At 30.5% G+C, this 16,772-nt stretch overlaps 1 protein-coding gene across 1 annotated transcript; it reads left to right on the top strand.

Annotated features, from left to right (window-relative positions):
* Positions 1-2,604: 2,604 nt before the first annotated feature.
* Positions 2,605-15,418, top strand: LOC139489480 (transmembrane 9 superfamily member 3-like). The gene is made up of 15 exons (XM_071275914.1): positions 2,605-2,826; positions 4,573-4,768; positions 5,475-5,597; positions 6,253-6,413; positions 7,000-7,077; positions 7,640-7,771; positions 8,298-8,464; positions 8,708-8,802; positions 9,189-9,319; positions 9,841-9,980; positions 10,385-10,453; positions 10,874-11,020; positions 11,636-11,719; positions 12,996-13,072; positions 13,423-15,418. The coding sequence occupies exons 1-15, from the start codon at positions 2,746-2,748 to the stop codon at positions 13,488-13,490; spliced, it is 1,749 nt and encodes a 582-aa protein (XP_071132015.1). The 5' UTR covers positions 2,605-2,745; the 3' UTR covers positions 13,491-15,418.
* The last annotated feature ends 1,354 nt before the right edge of the window (positions 15,419-16,772 follow it).

Below are 16,772 nucleotides of genomic sequence, written 5' to 3'. Positions count from 1 at the left end.
TCTTTATTTGGTGAATGAGATAGCAAGTACACATGTATGTCTGATAAACATAATATGACCTTGACCTCATTTTCAGGGTTCATTGATCAATATTAAGCATTTGTGTTTTCCAGATGAATCAATCAGCATATGCAATATGTCAGCTATATTTGGTGTTTAAAAAAATTGTATATTGTATATTTCTGTCCGACAAGATTTCCCTGACCTTGACCTCATTGTAATAGATCTTTTAAAATGTTAAGGACATATGAACATATGAAACAGTTATAGGGGAGGTAATGAGGTTGCTAACATATTTTTTTTTTGCAACGTCAAACTATGACTTATCAGGAAAAGATTCAGTTTTTGACTGATTTTTATCATTCAAACTTATGTAACTAAGTTCATGGACCCCTCTTTTTTAAAATGTCAATTGGATTGATTACATTAGAAGATTATGTTTGCCAACTTTCATGAAAACATAAATATTAGATTTGATAAATAAATATACAGCAAAAAATTATGTTTTTTTTTACATTCCTGAACATTTGATAAATACGAGTTATTTGAAAAAAAAAATTGCACAAATTTAAAGGACATTTATATAAAACAGAATTTACAAATAATTTAACAAAAAAACAGCTTGTGTTTATCTTATAAAACAAAAAAGTTATGTACTTCTGTTGAATGGAAAAAAACATCCACAAATCCGAATTTTGAGCAAATATATAAAAACTCAACCTAATTTTACTCAAAAAGTAGCACATGAAGGTATATTTTTTCTTACAGGTATTTGATTAAATCAGGCAAAAAATAGCCGATATGCAAATTGTCAGCAAAATTTCAATATGGGATCTAAACTATATCGTATGCTCTTAAGTTTCTTCTGTAACCTATTTAGAAAACTTTAATCTTTAAGATTTTCAACATAAAATCAATTGTTGGTGAAGCACATGAGACATTTCAGTGTGAGCACTCTTGTTATTGTTATTTAAATATTTTAGTTTAACTACAGGATTAAAAAGTGTATGAGTGCTCAAAACCTTCTCCCTTACTGAGGACAGTGATTAATAACATAGCATAAGAAGAAACAATAAAAGTCATTTAATTTGGAAATTGATTTACTCAACATTTTAGTATTTACCCAAAAACAATAACAATGAGACTAATGACACCTTATTACCATAGATCTAAGCATACTGGCAGTTACTGAAAGTTAGTTCAGAGCACAAATGCAATAAATATGTAAAGATTTAAAGGTCAATCAGTGCACATCCAACTTTGAAACTTATGTTAACAACTGTAAAGCTTACGAGGAGAACTTTTTAAGATTGTGCTCACAACTGTTAGAATGTCATTTGTATATATTGAATATTTAGATGTTTTGGTTTTTCTCATTTGCTCATTGTTTAAGTTTGTACAGTGACACATAACTTCTACGTCATTTGGTCTTCTGTGTGGAGATTTGTTTCATTTGCATTCACACCACATCTTCTAGATCTTATATTTATAGTAGATTTGGTTATTTATACACAATGTAGCCTGAAAATATGTGAATGAAGTTTTTTCTGGCAATACAATAAAATTGAGAATGGAAATGGGGAAAGTGTCAAAGAGACAACAACCAGACCAAAGAGCAGAAAACTGCCAAAGGTCTTCAACGTAGCGAGAAAATCCCTCACCTGGAGACGGGCCTCAGCTGGCGCTTGTAACAAAAGAAACAAAGCAAATTGGCAATGATACATAAATTAACAATTGACTACTATCAGTTACTGACATGCGGACTCCAGACCTCAATTTTTACTTTTCAAATATTATTATTATTATTATCAGAGACATATAATACATATACTATATGTTATTATGGGGACGAAGTCCCCAATTACGGTAGAAAAATCAATGAAAAAAAAAAAAAAAAAAAAAATCTGGGAAAATTTCCCGAATTTTTCATTGTACTAATGAACTCAAAATCGTTAACGTTTTTTTTCAGATCTAGTTCCTGTTCCGGTTTTCCCGCATTTGCGCAGAAATCTGTCTTGTTTGCATGAGACTTTTTTTTTTTTTTTATATTTATCAGTCTAGTAAAACATAAGATTGGATCTCAATACAAATTCAATTTTAATAATTGTTTGATATGAAAAAAACGTTACGTTACCTGATGAAAGCGTTTCTTTTGTTTACATCGAATATGACGTCATAACTTAAAGAACGTCACAGCTAATTCCCTAACAACAGAACCAAAATCGGGAACGTTACGTACGGTATTTCGGTTTCATAATTGAATTAAGAAAATAATACATACAGACTTCGTCCCCATTCACAGGTTATGCCTGCCTCATATTATTATTATTATTATTATTATTATTATTATTATTATTATTATTATTATTATTATTATTATTATTATTATTATTATTATTATTATTATTATTATTATTATTATTATTATTATTATTATTATTATTATTATTATTATTATTATTATTATTATTATTATTATTATTATTATTATTAGTATTAGTATTAGTATTAGTATTATTATTATTATTATTAAAAAACGATAAAAAAAATCGTCTGTCAAGGAAGTTAATCGTATATGACTGAATCGTAATCTCTCTGAAACTTGAAAAAAATCAGGAAGTAGTTTCCCCTGATTTGACGTGGCTATGGTGGCCGCCATTTTAAGCGATAAGCAGTCGATACCGGCTTTTAATCCAAGAATATCTTCGTAATTAAAGGCCATCGTGATAAAAGTTAAACATCAATATGTTAAGGAGGATCATATCACTGCTCCTGATTTCTCTTAATTGTTTTAATGGAGTTATAGGGGATGAACATAATCATATGGTAAGATAACCCCAAACGTCAAACTTGGTTTGTTGACGTTTACACAAAAACAAGATAAAATGTCAAACAACTATGTAATTATACGAATTTGTTAGTCCTGTTTAAAATGAATTGCAATGAACGAGTCACTATAAGAAATTTGAATAGAAAACGATCATTTGAAGAGTTTGAAGCAAAATTATTTCTGACGACGACTTTCGCGTTTGAATTTGGAGGTTCAGTACATTCGAAGTCTGTCACTGTCATTACACGTTATTCACAGTCTGAAACATTATGTCATTGGTCGGCTGTTACTTAATGAGGACAAACTAATATAGATGTTATCAAACCAGAGTTTAAACTAAACTGTGTACTCTGGGCAGTGGGGTGGGTCTCATTGGGGTCTAAGCGTGATCCATCGATGCGAGATTGCTAATTTTTTGTAAGCGTGACAGGTGAAAGTCAAATTATTGTGTCATGAAAATGGGAAATGAGGTCTAGCGGGACCCTGGAAATGAAAAAAAATGAGAATTGCTTACGTACATAGTGTAGGTGGGATACGGGAATCTGACAAAACAATAAGCGGGATCCGGGATTGAAACCCCCCAATGAGACCTCCAGTGGGGGCTTGGTTGGTCAAAGTGACTGGAGGTCAATATCTGTTTCAGCCGAGTTGTCATGTTGTTCTCTGTAAGGACATAAGATTTCTAGTGGGTTCACAGTCAAGTTGTTAAGACCCATGGCTGTACAGTGCTGAAGGTCCTCAGACTGAGTTTGAATATGACCAGTGGAGTTAGACTGGTGTTTTTCACCCTCCAAGATGCATCTCTGGTACCCATCAATCTGTTCATTTTTCATTTATCTCTTCATTTATGTCAGTATGCAGAAATCGATGGGTCTCTGTGAAAACTGTTAAAATATGGAAAAATAAAGGTTGGCAGGTAGGTGAAACTTACATAAATGAAGAGATAAATGAAAAATGAACAGATTGATGCCCGATTCATATAATTCCAAGGCCCTCAATCGGCACCTGAAGCAACGAAGTACAAATGTAGCGCTTCTATTTTGGGTGGGCAAATATCCACTTTTTGATATGGGACGAACTCTGACGTCCCACCAGCTTGTCTGGCAAAACAGCGGTTGGATGTCAGAGTAATCTCGGACTAATCAATCTGGTGATATCTCTTCAGTTTGTCTGTTCCCGTGAGCAGCCTGGTGGTTCTCTCTGAGTATTTCGGCTTCCTTCAACATAACTAGACTCTGCCCTATGTCATATCTCTCTCTTGTTTTGTGGTGGGAATTTTCCTTGCCCAGGTGTTAACAGTTGGTATTTTTTTTTAAATTGTACTTAAACATTAGTGACATCTCTAATAATCCTAGCCAGTTAGGAAGTGTACACAGATCTACCTCTAAAGGCTGTACCCTCACAGCTTCAACAGAAGCTCCGAATATCATAGGTATTTACATTTTTGTACCAGTATAAATAAGGGGATCGATATAAAATGTTGTTATTAAACAGACTTCAGACTACACATGTATAAATTAAGGCCTTTCGTCTAGTAAATATATATACATGTATGGACGTTTATTTTGACATTGGTTCCCATGAAGAAATGAAAAGATGGTATTTTAAGAATTTTAATGTTTGGCCACTGGCCTTTGACCTTAAAACACATTTTTGAAACTTTCTTAAACTTTTAATGAGAAGCCAAACAATTGTTGATTTGTTGTATATGTCCTTTAATTGATTGATTAATGTATTTTCAGTATGATGAGAGTGAAGAGGTTGTATTATGGATGAATACAGTTGGTCCATACCACAATCGACAAGAGACATACTCCTATTTCTCATTACCATTTTGTGCTGGTAACAAGGAGAGTATTGGTCACTACCATGAAACACTGGGTGAAGCATTACAAGGTACAGAACTGGAATTCAGTGGACTAGACATTGACTACAAAGGTATATTTAATTTTATAAAAAAGTTGTTCATAGTATGTTATTTGGGCTGTCAGTGTCTTATTATTGTAATTGAGTGACAGCAGGAAAAAAGTTAAGGCTATACATCAAGAAAGAAAATACAGAGATGTGGTATTAATGTCAGTGATAACTAACTATCCAACAGACCAAAGGAAGATATAAACAACTAGAAGTCATAATGATCATTATAAAGTCTTTCACATACAATTTAACCTATTCATACACCTATAGCGGACATATTAGGTTAACTGTGTTAGGCACAAATGACATACATAACATGTATTATGACTGCCCTTAAGCTCATCACACAACCTTTGAAGCTTTAAGATGTCTGCTACTGGCATGACTGGCTGGAAACAAATTTATTATTTGAGTCCAAATTAGCAGCATCTGAAGTTTGACTAAGGAAAAACTCCATGATATTTCTTTTTCTTGGACAGCATGGCCCTGTCAATGTCATGTTTCATACATGTATAACATAATTTTGTGTGTGATTAGTCACTCTTTGGATTATATATTTTGTACTCTGAGCATTGGCACATTGTGTTTGATTCAGGGTGCAAGTTGTTCAATTTACCTTAGTATCAAATTCCATTATGGATACATTGCAAGTACATGTATGTTGAAAGGGAACCACATGTCAGCTGGTTATTGAGGTTAAAGCAATAATTTAAACTTTTAATTTCAGGTGATGTCAATAGAGTTAAGTACTGTGAAGTAACATTGACTGAAGAGAAGTATCAAGCCTTTGTATATGCTGTCAAGAATCATTACTGGTACCAGATGTACATTGATGATTTACCTATATGGGGTAGGTATACAGGATGTATTTATATCTTAAATATTAAAACGTATGTAAACAAATAATTAAAAATCCTAGATTGCTCTAATGTCTTATTGACTTCTTTTAGAGGGGATTTGGTCAGGAAGTCTGAAAACTTAAAGAATCCTCTAAAAGAAGTCAACAAGACAGTAGAGCAATCTAGGATTATTAATTATTTGTTTACATACGTTTTAATATTTGCATTAATTTTTATCTGAGAGTACTTTTCATTCACCAACTCATTTGAAACACAATTCTAAGCTTCATTCCCTCACAGTTCATTTTTGGAGAAATGCTTGTATTTTTAAACAATTTGTCACTTAACTTCTTTTCAATTCCTGTAAATACATGACACACTGCATGAATTGTGGAGTTAATTATTCCATATAACCCAGTTGACCTACTCAAAAAGGAAATTACGTCACAAAATTTGTTGAATTTTAATTGTTTATAAAGTTTTTAACCAATTATGACACTTAGGTGTATACTTTTGAAAATAATACCCAGGATGCATTAGGTTCTGAAACATGGAATATAAAATTATGTGCATTTATCACGATTTATGAGGACTTTTTGTTAAAACAGGTATATCCTGATAGATTGATGACAGAAGGCTTTTATAACTTTAGAACTCTTTATACAGGTATTGTTGGTGAGATAGATGAAAAGGGTGATGGCTATTATCTCTGGACCACAAAGAAGTTTGATATTGGTTACAATGACAAGCAAATTGTAGACGTTAATCTGACCAGTGAAGAAAAGGTCAAACTAGAACCTGGTGCAGTTATATCATTCAAATATGAGGTAAGTGTAAGGAAGATACAAACACAAATAATGCTTACTTAGGGAGGTTTAAAGAAGATACACACCAAAATATCATTCAGTTATTAGGCTTGTGTAACACTAATAAAGACTACATATGAGGATACACACCATATTTTGAAAGTATGGCCAAAAAAAATCTTGTTTCCTGCCTCCAACCATTATAAAATTGGGTCAATATTTAGGATTTTATTTTATTTTGCATATAAACAAAATTTTCTCGAGGTTTGATACCTTTAAACGCTATATCCATCTGGTAATTTGCTCATGCATGTTTATAACATGTATAATTTTAGATAGTTTGACAAGTTCTACACTTAATATGTGCATTTAGCTCAATTACAAAATTGAGCTAATCATACAATGGAAATTGGAATTGTAGTCAAATATTACCGCTGGCAGAGACAAGTATATATTTTGTTTTGACTGAAAATAGAATACGATACAACAATTATTTGATACTTCCCAGGCTTAGCAGGAGAAAAATTATATATTCTGTTGACAGTGTGGTATTCATATACAATTATTTAATACTTTTGATGACGTTTGTATTTATTTACTTTTTCAGGTGAAATGGTCACCATCAACCATCAAATATGAGAAGAGATTTGATAAATATTTGGATCCAAACTTCTTCCAACATAGGGTAAATTTAATTTAAAAAACAACACATATACATGAGATATAAACAAAAAAAAAAGGTCTTGAGGTTAACGGATGGACTTCTCTAATGATTGAGAATTTCCACCACATCATTAGGGAAAACAAGGGAAGTAACTCCTTAATTCCTGGTATGTGTCTATATTCAAAATAATTTACTGTTAATTTTGTAGTTGGATTTAAAACAGAGAGTTGTACAATGAAAAGGGTTAAAGATGTTAACCAAGATGTTGGAGTCTTGTCTTGCAAAAATGGTCTAGCTTGAACACTGTATTCATCAAAAGACATATTTTTCTGAAATACTCCAGCTGCAGTGTTAAAATCATTATTTTTTTACAGCAATTTTGATATGATGGCTTTTGTCACTTATATCAAGCTCTTTATTATAATTATTGTATTTTTGTGTACAAAATAAATGTTTTATACTGTTTTTGAAGTAAAGGCAATTTCAGTGCTGGTATAAATATATTATACTGGTCAATAGTAGATACCAGTACATTTTATTGAAGATACCTTCTTGTGATTAATTATAATCTTTGTTATTTTAGATTCACTGGTTCAGTATATTTAATTCGTTTATGATGGTTATATTCTTGGTTGGTTTGGTGAGCATGATCTTAATGAGAACATTGAGGAAAGATTATGCCAGATATAGCAAAGAAGATGACCTAGACGACATGGTTAGTGTCAATACCACATTGTTTTGTCATTTGTATTTCACCTTACAATCTTAATAAAATTCAGTAACAATATGATCAAAATAGAAAAACAGGGATTAAAAGAATCACAGCACAGATAAACAAAACACTTCTAACTCCTCCAAAATGTAATGGGCATGTAATGAGAAAATTAAATTCCAAGAAATTTTCAAAGTACATTAATTTCACAACATCACAAGAATGAAATAGTATAAATGTTTTGTGAATCAAACATATAAAAAAAGCTTCAATGTACTTTATATTTGGTGCATGGTACTCACAAAAATATCAACATGTTATTCACATAAATAAGTCTGAATATAACAACCATATAAATTTATAAGATATGAATACCATTACTTCTTGAATCAAATATTTTAAAAGTAAAAACATTTTGGTCGTAAAAATGAATCTGAATATTGATCACCTTTATGAGTAATTGTCTTGCCATGTAAATTCCTACTGCTAATTTTTATTAACTTAATTTTTTTATTACCCTTCATTGTAGGAGAAGGACTTAGGAGATGAATATGGTTGGAAACAGGTACATGGAGATGTATTCAGACCAACTTCATCATCCATGTTATTCTCAGCACTTGTTGGGTCTGGTTATCATATAGCAGTTGTCTCCCTTTGTGTGATTATATTTGCCATACTTGGAGATTTATATACAGAGTAAGTAGGTTTATAAACACTGATAATCTTAGCAGCTAATTGGGGTTATTTTGAATGGTGTCTTTGATTTTATATAATATGAATTTGGATACAATATTTAATCTTTATTTTTTATTGACATCATTCTTCTCTTCGTATGAAGAAATAATAAATACATGTAGTTTCCATTAGATATTTATGATTTTCTTCATTTGTCATATATTAATACAACCGATTAAAAGTAGACTCTGAATTTGTTTCCAGGAGAGGTTCTTTATTAAGTACTGCCATATTTGTGTATGCTGCAACCTCACCGGTGAATGGATACTTTGGTGGTAGTCTGTACGCCAAGATGGGAGGTAAATTATTAAACCAAGGGAAGCAACCCCTTTAGATGAACTATATTTGGTCCCATTGTCTATGCAATAATAACAAAACAATATAAAGATCTCTAGTTTTACAGTAATCAGCAATATTTCTTTTGATAAAAGAATACATACTTTCATGTGTAATTAAAGAGATTTTAAGAATGGCTTTTAATTTGCATAACTGTTGAGTTAAAAAAAAAATGAAAGAAAAGATATTCATTTATAAAATGACCTTTAACTATTGTGAACTGAACACCAGAACTCACAAATTAATACTTCTAGCATCCATCAGTATTCAGTAATCACTCCTAATGTCTACTACTATAGCAGGTAAAAACAAACAGTAGTGTTGAAATATATATTTGTTATGTTTTTAGGGAAAGTGTGGATAAGACAGATGTTATTAAGTGCCTCCCTGATGCCAGCTTGTGTTTGTGGAACAGCATTCTTTATCAATTTTATAGCCATATATTATCATGCTTCAAGAGCCATACCTTTTGGTACAATGGTTAGTATCTTGTATCATATACATGTACATGTTTTAGAAAGAAATCTGTCCATATTTTTCCAGACAGTTTAACTTAATGTTATCGGTTGTATGGTATTCACTAGTAGTTGAGAAGCTAAAATTCTTTATAAATTGAATACTTTATTATTTGCGGGATACTTATTTCGTTAAATGTATGTGAGAACAATGATTTTTTTTAAACATTTGAAAAAATGTTGGCATATTTGCAGAATCTGTTAAAACAACAAAATTATGTAACAAGTATGTGCAATTGTTTCTATAGAATATGACAGGAATGTTTGAAGCAAGTTGGTTTTCAACCAAAGTCAGTCATTCTGTAAAATCACAAAAAAGTGGCACAAAGGGGGACAGGACAATTCAATAGTTTCACAGGATATGAAGTAAAATTAAAAAAAAAAAAACACATGCTGTTGAAACAGTATAAGCTGATAGATACTGATGTTAAAGTTTATCAGGATGATATTATTTGTAAATATATATTTGTGAAATATCTGTTTTAGGTTGCCGTAACATGTATATGTATATTTGTGATATTACCATTGACATTAGTGGGAACAGTTCTTGGGAGAAATTTGGCAGGCCAGCCTAATTATCCTTGTAGGATTAATGCTGTACCAAGACCTATTCCTGAAAAGAAGTGGTAAGAATATATATATTTACTACATTTAAAGTCAACTAAAACTATACATGTCTTAAACATTTAAAGTGTGATATTTTTGTCTTTAAAAACTTTATTAAATGCTTGGATATGTCCATTGTTGTCTAATTTTCTAGATTTTAAATTAGACCTTTAATTTGAATATATTGAAATTGTAAGATGAAAATATTTAATATGTATAAAGGACTTTTACTTTTTAAGTAACTTAAACTATAAATCTTAGTTCATGATTTTATTTCTAGTTCATGGAGCCTTGAAAATCTTAGTTCAAGAATTTTAGAAATAGAGCTTTATGTAAATATAGGTTGTAACTTTATAACTGGTTCATGAGTTCATGATTTTAGCATTAAGGATTTCATGTAACATATGTTGTGATTATATTTCAGGTTCATGGAGCCAACTGTGATTACTGTATTAGGAGGAATTTTACCATTTGGCTCAATTTTCATTGAAATGTAAGTTATTTAACCTTACTACTAGAATACATTTTTATGTTAACTCTTTGATTATTTATCATGTAATGATTTATTGAAAAGCTAATTGATTATTTATAGAATAAATAATCCAAGAATTCATATATATATAAAATTTAAGAGTGACCGAACAACACATTAATTCAGGAATGTATAGCATGATATTTAATATATATTTTCAGGTACTTTATTTTTACATCATTCTGGGCCTACAAGATATATTATGTATATTTTCAGGTATTTTCTTTTTACATCATTCTGGGTCTACAAGATATATTATGTATATTTTCAGGTACTTTATTTTTACATCATTCTGGGCCTACAAGATATATTATGTATATTTTCAGGTACTTTATTTTTACATCATTCTGGGCCTACAAGATATATTATGTATATTTTCAGGTACTTTATTTTTACATCATTCTGGGCCTACAAGATATATTATGTATATGGTTTTATGTTGCTGGTCTTCCTGATTCTGATGGTGGTTACTGTGTGTGTTACAATTGTTTGTACCTATTTCTTACTAAATGCTGAAGATTATAGATGGTAAGTAATTATATAATGGTAATTTTATATATTCATAAATGGCTGGGCATAAATGGTTCAAAAGATTGATTTGGGTCTGATTTTGAGTACTGAAAAACATAGAACATGATGGAGAAAACATCTTTCAAGTTTTTTTCATGATTTTTCCTAAAATATCATTTAGGGGCATTAATTGTATCTGTTACAATCACAAATTTGTATATCTGATTATACTGCAGAGAGAGAAAAACAACATGCAAAATCTACTTTTAAAAACCAATAACCACAATAACAAAAGTTATGGTACATTCCATTTAGAAACAATTTCCCCATATTGTTTAAAACAATACAGAGTAATATAATGATGCAAAAGAGTTACTGGTGGTCTTAGAAACGAAAACAAAAAGTGTTGGATATGAAGAAATTTATCAATAATTTCTGAAGATTACTATTGGTTAAATATTTAAGACTGTATTATAAGTGTGTTATTGTGAAAAACGCATGATTTTAAGTATGTGAAGTTCACTTTTTTTTAAAAGAAGGAATTATAAGTGAAAGAATACATTTAGAAGAAGCACAAATTGTGCTACACTATATTAAGTTTTGTTTATTTACAGTTATATTATTATTTTTCAGGCAGTGGACAAGTTTCCTTGCTGCAGCGTCAACAGCAGGATATGTGTATCTCTATTCATTTTATTACTTTTTCTTTAAAACAAAGTAAGTATAGTAAAGTGATTTTGTACTTGTAGAATTTTGAGAATGGAAAACTGTATGTATATAAATATCTAATAAACTTTAAAAAAAAAAAAAAAAAAAAAAAAAAAAAGAAGAAATAAGAAAATAAGAACTTATGTTAGGTTGTAGTGATTGATCTTGAGGTACACTAGATGAACATGGTCGTTTTGAAATGATAGAACCAAAGTGATTTTATCTATTTTCATTGATTAGTGTACGGTAAGTGAAATTACTTTTAACTTTTTGCTTGAGGAAGTTATCTAAAGTTTTTGGACTTTTTCTTGTTTGCATTCTTACAGACATTCCATATCTAGTTTTCCATTCTCATACCTATTCTGTGCTTTATAGGTGTAACACCACTAATTCCGGCCCGGCCAGAAAGCACATACCAGAAAGTAGTACATATTTAACACAAAATAGTTCCTAGGCATGAATGTAACTTTCAAAATATGTAGAATATTTAGGTATTTTTGGTATCAAATGAAAGCTGAGGGACTGGTGATCATTGTAGAACACTTTTGGACTTTTAATTTTGAATATTGAAAAAACTGCACGAAATTTTAAAAAGAGGGTACATTTTATCTGTTTATCAGATCTGAAGTACCTGTTTTGGTACATCTGAAGTTCCGGGAACCAGTTCTTTCTTATATGCCATTAAAGGTATGTTGATTTTTTCAGTACAAGACATCATAAAGTGTTGCTTTGAAATGCAATGATTGCCACTTTATTTGAACTTAAAACAAAAGAGGTGTGCCTGCTTGAAATGGAGGAATTTAACTTAGAAAGCAATTGGACCATGAATTAGTGGTGTACTTCCTATACTTACTGTAAAGGGAGATTATTTTGGTATTTACTTAAAAAGGGAGATAATCAGGGTATTTCCTCTGTGCTTGGTAAATACTGTAAAAGGAGTATTTATGAGACTTAAGATTCCTTGTATTTGTTGATTTACATTTTACATTGAACAACAATATTTAATACTTGGAAATATACAGTCAATTATACAGCCAAATCCACAAAGTGTCATGTTGAAAATACATTTAGTCATAATTGTTAGTCAAAATTCTTGAAAAAGATTGACAGATTATACGAGGTATCTGATGGAAGTCCTGACACAAACAATGTTATTTCACTTGTGATTAATATAACTTTAGTCTGTTCGGAAGATTTGCTAATGCTGATCAAAATGAAATTGATTGTACATATATGCATGATTATATAGCTACTAATTAATTGTTTTATGTACTATTTTTTTTAGAATGTACGGCTTGTTCCAAACAACCTTTTATTTTGGATATATGGCCCTATTTAGTATGGCCTTAGGCATTATGTGTGGTAAGTTTCTATATATTTATTTCTGTCCACTGCACAAAATATATATTAACTTAAACTATACCAATGGTATGGATCTCATAAAGTCAAAATTGAATTAAATATGTTGTATCATTAGTCCGTTTAATGTAAAAATAAAGAAAAATGTGAAACTTGAAAGTAGACTTTAGACAACATTGATGCATAAGAAACACAAAAAAAATATTTTAAACACAGGGAACCATGTGTCAACTTTTCCTGGTTGCAAAATATATTTTGTACAAAGGTTTTATTTAATAAACTAATTTGATCACTTGCCAATTATTAAATGATAATGACATAATTTTGAAATACTTGTACATTTTATTATTCAGGTACATTTGGGTACATAGGAACAAGTGTATTTGTGAGGAAAATCTATTCCACTGTGAAAATAGACTAGGTTATGATTAGATATATGCTTCAGCTGAGAAGGCATAATGGCTGTGATGTGAGGGACTATCTATATATATACCATGTAATGGGATAACAGAAAGTGCTGGTCCAGATGTTCTTATTTATGTTATTTATGTATTACTACAACAGCACCATATCAAACAAAAAAGTCATGACTTGAAATAGTACAGGGTGCTTAATTGAATTTTATATGAAGTAGACATGGTAAATAGTAAAGCATTGAAACATCTCAGTTTAAAGATCTGAATATCATTGTTTGGTCCCAAGCATTTAACACTGTTTTGACATTGATTGAAAGAGAACAACATTATAGTAAAGTAAATTTAAATATGAAAATTGAAGTTAAATCTTCTAAAATATGTAATCAAAAATGTGAATTAAAAAAATCCAATTTGACCATGAAATCATTATATTATGAAGAGGCTTTTAGAAAAGGGATTTCTCCAGCTTATTGAAAAGTCATTTAATGCTTCTTATTAGTTAAAAACTATATTGAGATGTTGGCAGTTTTATTGAGTAGTAAAAGTGATGGAAGATCTATTCTAGTCCTGTTTAGGTAGTAAAAATAACATGGGTTAAAAATGAAACTTTGTTTGTATGTTCATATCACATCATTATAATGTTTTGCTAACATGTGCTTACATTCTTATTGTTGTACAATTTATTAAAAGATGATTAATTAGGTTTCTTTTCTATATTTGAATGTTTTGAAAGGATGTTTGGAATTTTTATAAAATTAATTCTTAAAATGTATAATTTATTATGGTGTTCCATGTGTAGTGAGGTTTCGTAGTGAGTAAAAAATCATGTTGCTTTTTAAATCCAGAATGATTGATACTTTTATTGTTACAGCATTCATTGTTACTGAGAAAAATAATTTGATAAAAGTTGTGATTGTATCTCGTTAAAAACCAATTTGTAATGTGACATTTTTATTACATATAATTTATACTGTAGTAATATGTTTTTTCAATTTATATGTTGATTTTGCCTGTTGGCAGGATGTTTTATGGTATACTTCTGTCTGTCCGAACATACTTTGTAAAATACATCCAATGGCCTCGGACATTTGTTACAATCTTGAAAAAAATCTGATCTGTTGTTTTTGAGTAGAGGGACCTTCATTATTATAAAGAATGTAAGAAAGTCTTTTTTACATGCATCATTTTTCAAGTAATGGGCTAGTTGGAAATAAAAACCCATTCTTTAGTTTGATGATGTTCTGATTTTTCTCTGAAGTAATGGGACTTTTCCCCTGTTAATGAAACAATTACAACAGGTGTATCATGTGTTGTAGTTGTTTATCTTTAATTAGAACACTATTTCATATATTGAATAACCCCCCTTGAATCAACATTAACATTCCAGTAATATGTTATAGATATTGTTTTGGTGTCAGATATGTATTGATTGTTCTTCTGTGGGTTAAATCAAATCTTTTTGTTTATTTGTCACAATATCATTTTAATTTGATTGTTGATTGTTATGACTGAGTGGTTGTTGAATGTGAGATTTGTTCATATCACTGATTTACATCTACAAATATTGTATTGAATGGTAGGTAGTGAGAGGTTTTATGACACAGTGTTAACATAGTGAGAATATAGTTCGCTTTTAACTGAATAATGTTCATTGTTATATACAATTTTTTTCATTTCATAAACAAGACTACGATTGCAAATAATATTTGTTTTCATAAGAAAAAATAGAATATATATCAGTTGCACATATCTCAAAGTTGAAATATTATCTAGCAACTGTTGGTGGAAAAAATAAAACTGCAGAGATCAGTGATAATAAACGAACTGTGTTTTCACTCAAAGTATGTATACACTGTTGTTTGTTTTGATTCATCAGACTTGATATATTATCTATGTATTATATCTGTAAATAAGAATAAAATATTTAATAATAGTATGTCATTAGTCTTTATCACAGCTCTGCAATTCAAGAAATATCATTCATTCATCTTTGAGGTTTCTGTAGTTATTAGTATGGCGGCTTTGTGAAAAATTGTGCACATCCTGCTACAAGCATGAAATTTGGCATAGACCTTACTCAACTATTTCTCTTTTATTTCAGATAGGGAGGCTTCTCATGGATACAATGTATAAGATATTTGTCTTTGAAACCCTTACTTCTGGTGATATCCAATATGGCGGACATAGAAATATTGATAATTTTTCATTTTCATTTTCATATTCAATTTTTTTCAAAATGTAAAGAAAATGTTTTTTTTAGCTGGTCATTAAACTTTTGACTTTAAGTCATTCTCAAAACCACTAACTTTATATATCAAATTTAAAAAAAAACCAATATGGCGTAAATTACAAAGATGCGTCCTCAATCCATATCTTCGATGTGGAGTTTTGGATAGATTGATTAAAACAAAATAAAATCACTAAAGTTCTTAAACATCTTTAAAATGACTTATTTATGGCCGCATATACATGTTTATTCACAATCGGAGAGCTTATTTTCCAAATTTACAAAGATAGTGGTATTGTTTCTTACATCTATAATGTACAAGCTCCAGATAAGATGAAGAGGCCTCACAAAGAGTTGTCTAAAAGGGTTCCTATGGAACCTATATTTCCCTTCGCCATTCATAAGTGATGGACTAGTTAGCATAGGAACCAATACAAAGCTTGTTACTCATTCGCACCCGCCTTTGGAATATTGCACATCTTACTTGCTTAAAAAGACTAGACCAAGTCGTGGGAATTTCCTCGTCCAAAAACACATGTGTTCTTGCTTTGTTAACTCCATCTGATAGGTTTGTTTGATCTTACAACACCACGTATCGTTCTATCAATGACATTGTCAAATCCATATCTGGTGATGTTGGGTGATCAATCATCATTCTAAATGATAGAGTCACATCTTTAAACACCATCCATGTCACCAACACAGTTCTGCCCCTATGTCACTGAAAAGCGAAAAAAGCAATGACTGCAACATCAGTATCGACGGTTTGAGTCATGACTCCGTTAAGTCTGTGTCACTGCATCAGACACATGCATCTTGATTCAAGTATCAGCCTCTTCATGTGAACATGGTGCTAAGCTTGAAACATCCTCATCTGGTGGATAACACAGAACATCACGAGCAATTGTTGCTACAACTACCTTTTCCTCAAAATCTATTGAGCAAGCTGTTACGAATGACAACTTAAAAGTTCTTTCTTGTCGTCATCTCTCAGAAAACTTTGCCAATTTTGAGGATTTTATTTTGACTGGATTCGTTTGTGTATTCCCTGTCCCCTAAA

The sequence above is a fragment of the Mytilus edulis genome, chromosome 9 (assembly GCF_963676685.1).
Source record: "Mytilus edulis chromosome 9, xbMytEdul2.2, whole genome shotgun sequence".
In the NCBI taxonomy this organism is placed as follows: domain Eukaryota; kingdom Metazoa; phylum Mollusca; class Bivalvia; order Mytilida; family Mytilidae; genus Mytilus; species Mytilus edulis.
The sequence above is the reverse complement of the archived record's forward strand: the minus strand, read 5'-3'. Positions and strand labels throughout refer to the sequence as shown.

Coding starts and splice junctions, on each gene's coding strand:
- LOC139489480 (XM_071275914.1), top strand. CDS start 2,746: ATGTTAAGGAGGATCATATCACTGCTCCTGATTTCTCTTAATTGTTTT. Junction 9,320..9,840: donor CCATACCTTTTGGTACAATG/GTTAGTATCTTG, acceptor TATCTGTTTTAG/GTTGCCGTAACATGTATATG. Junction 13,073..13,422: donor GGCCTTAGGCATTATGTGTG/GTAAGTTTCTAT, acceptor TTTATTATTCAG/GTACATTTGGGTACATAGGA.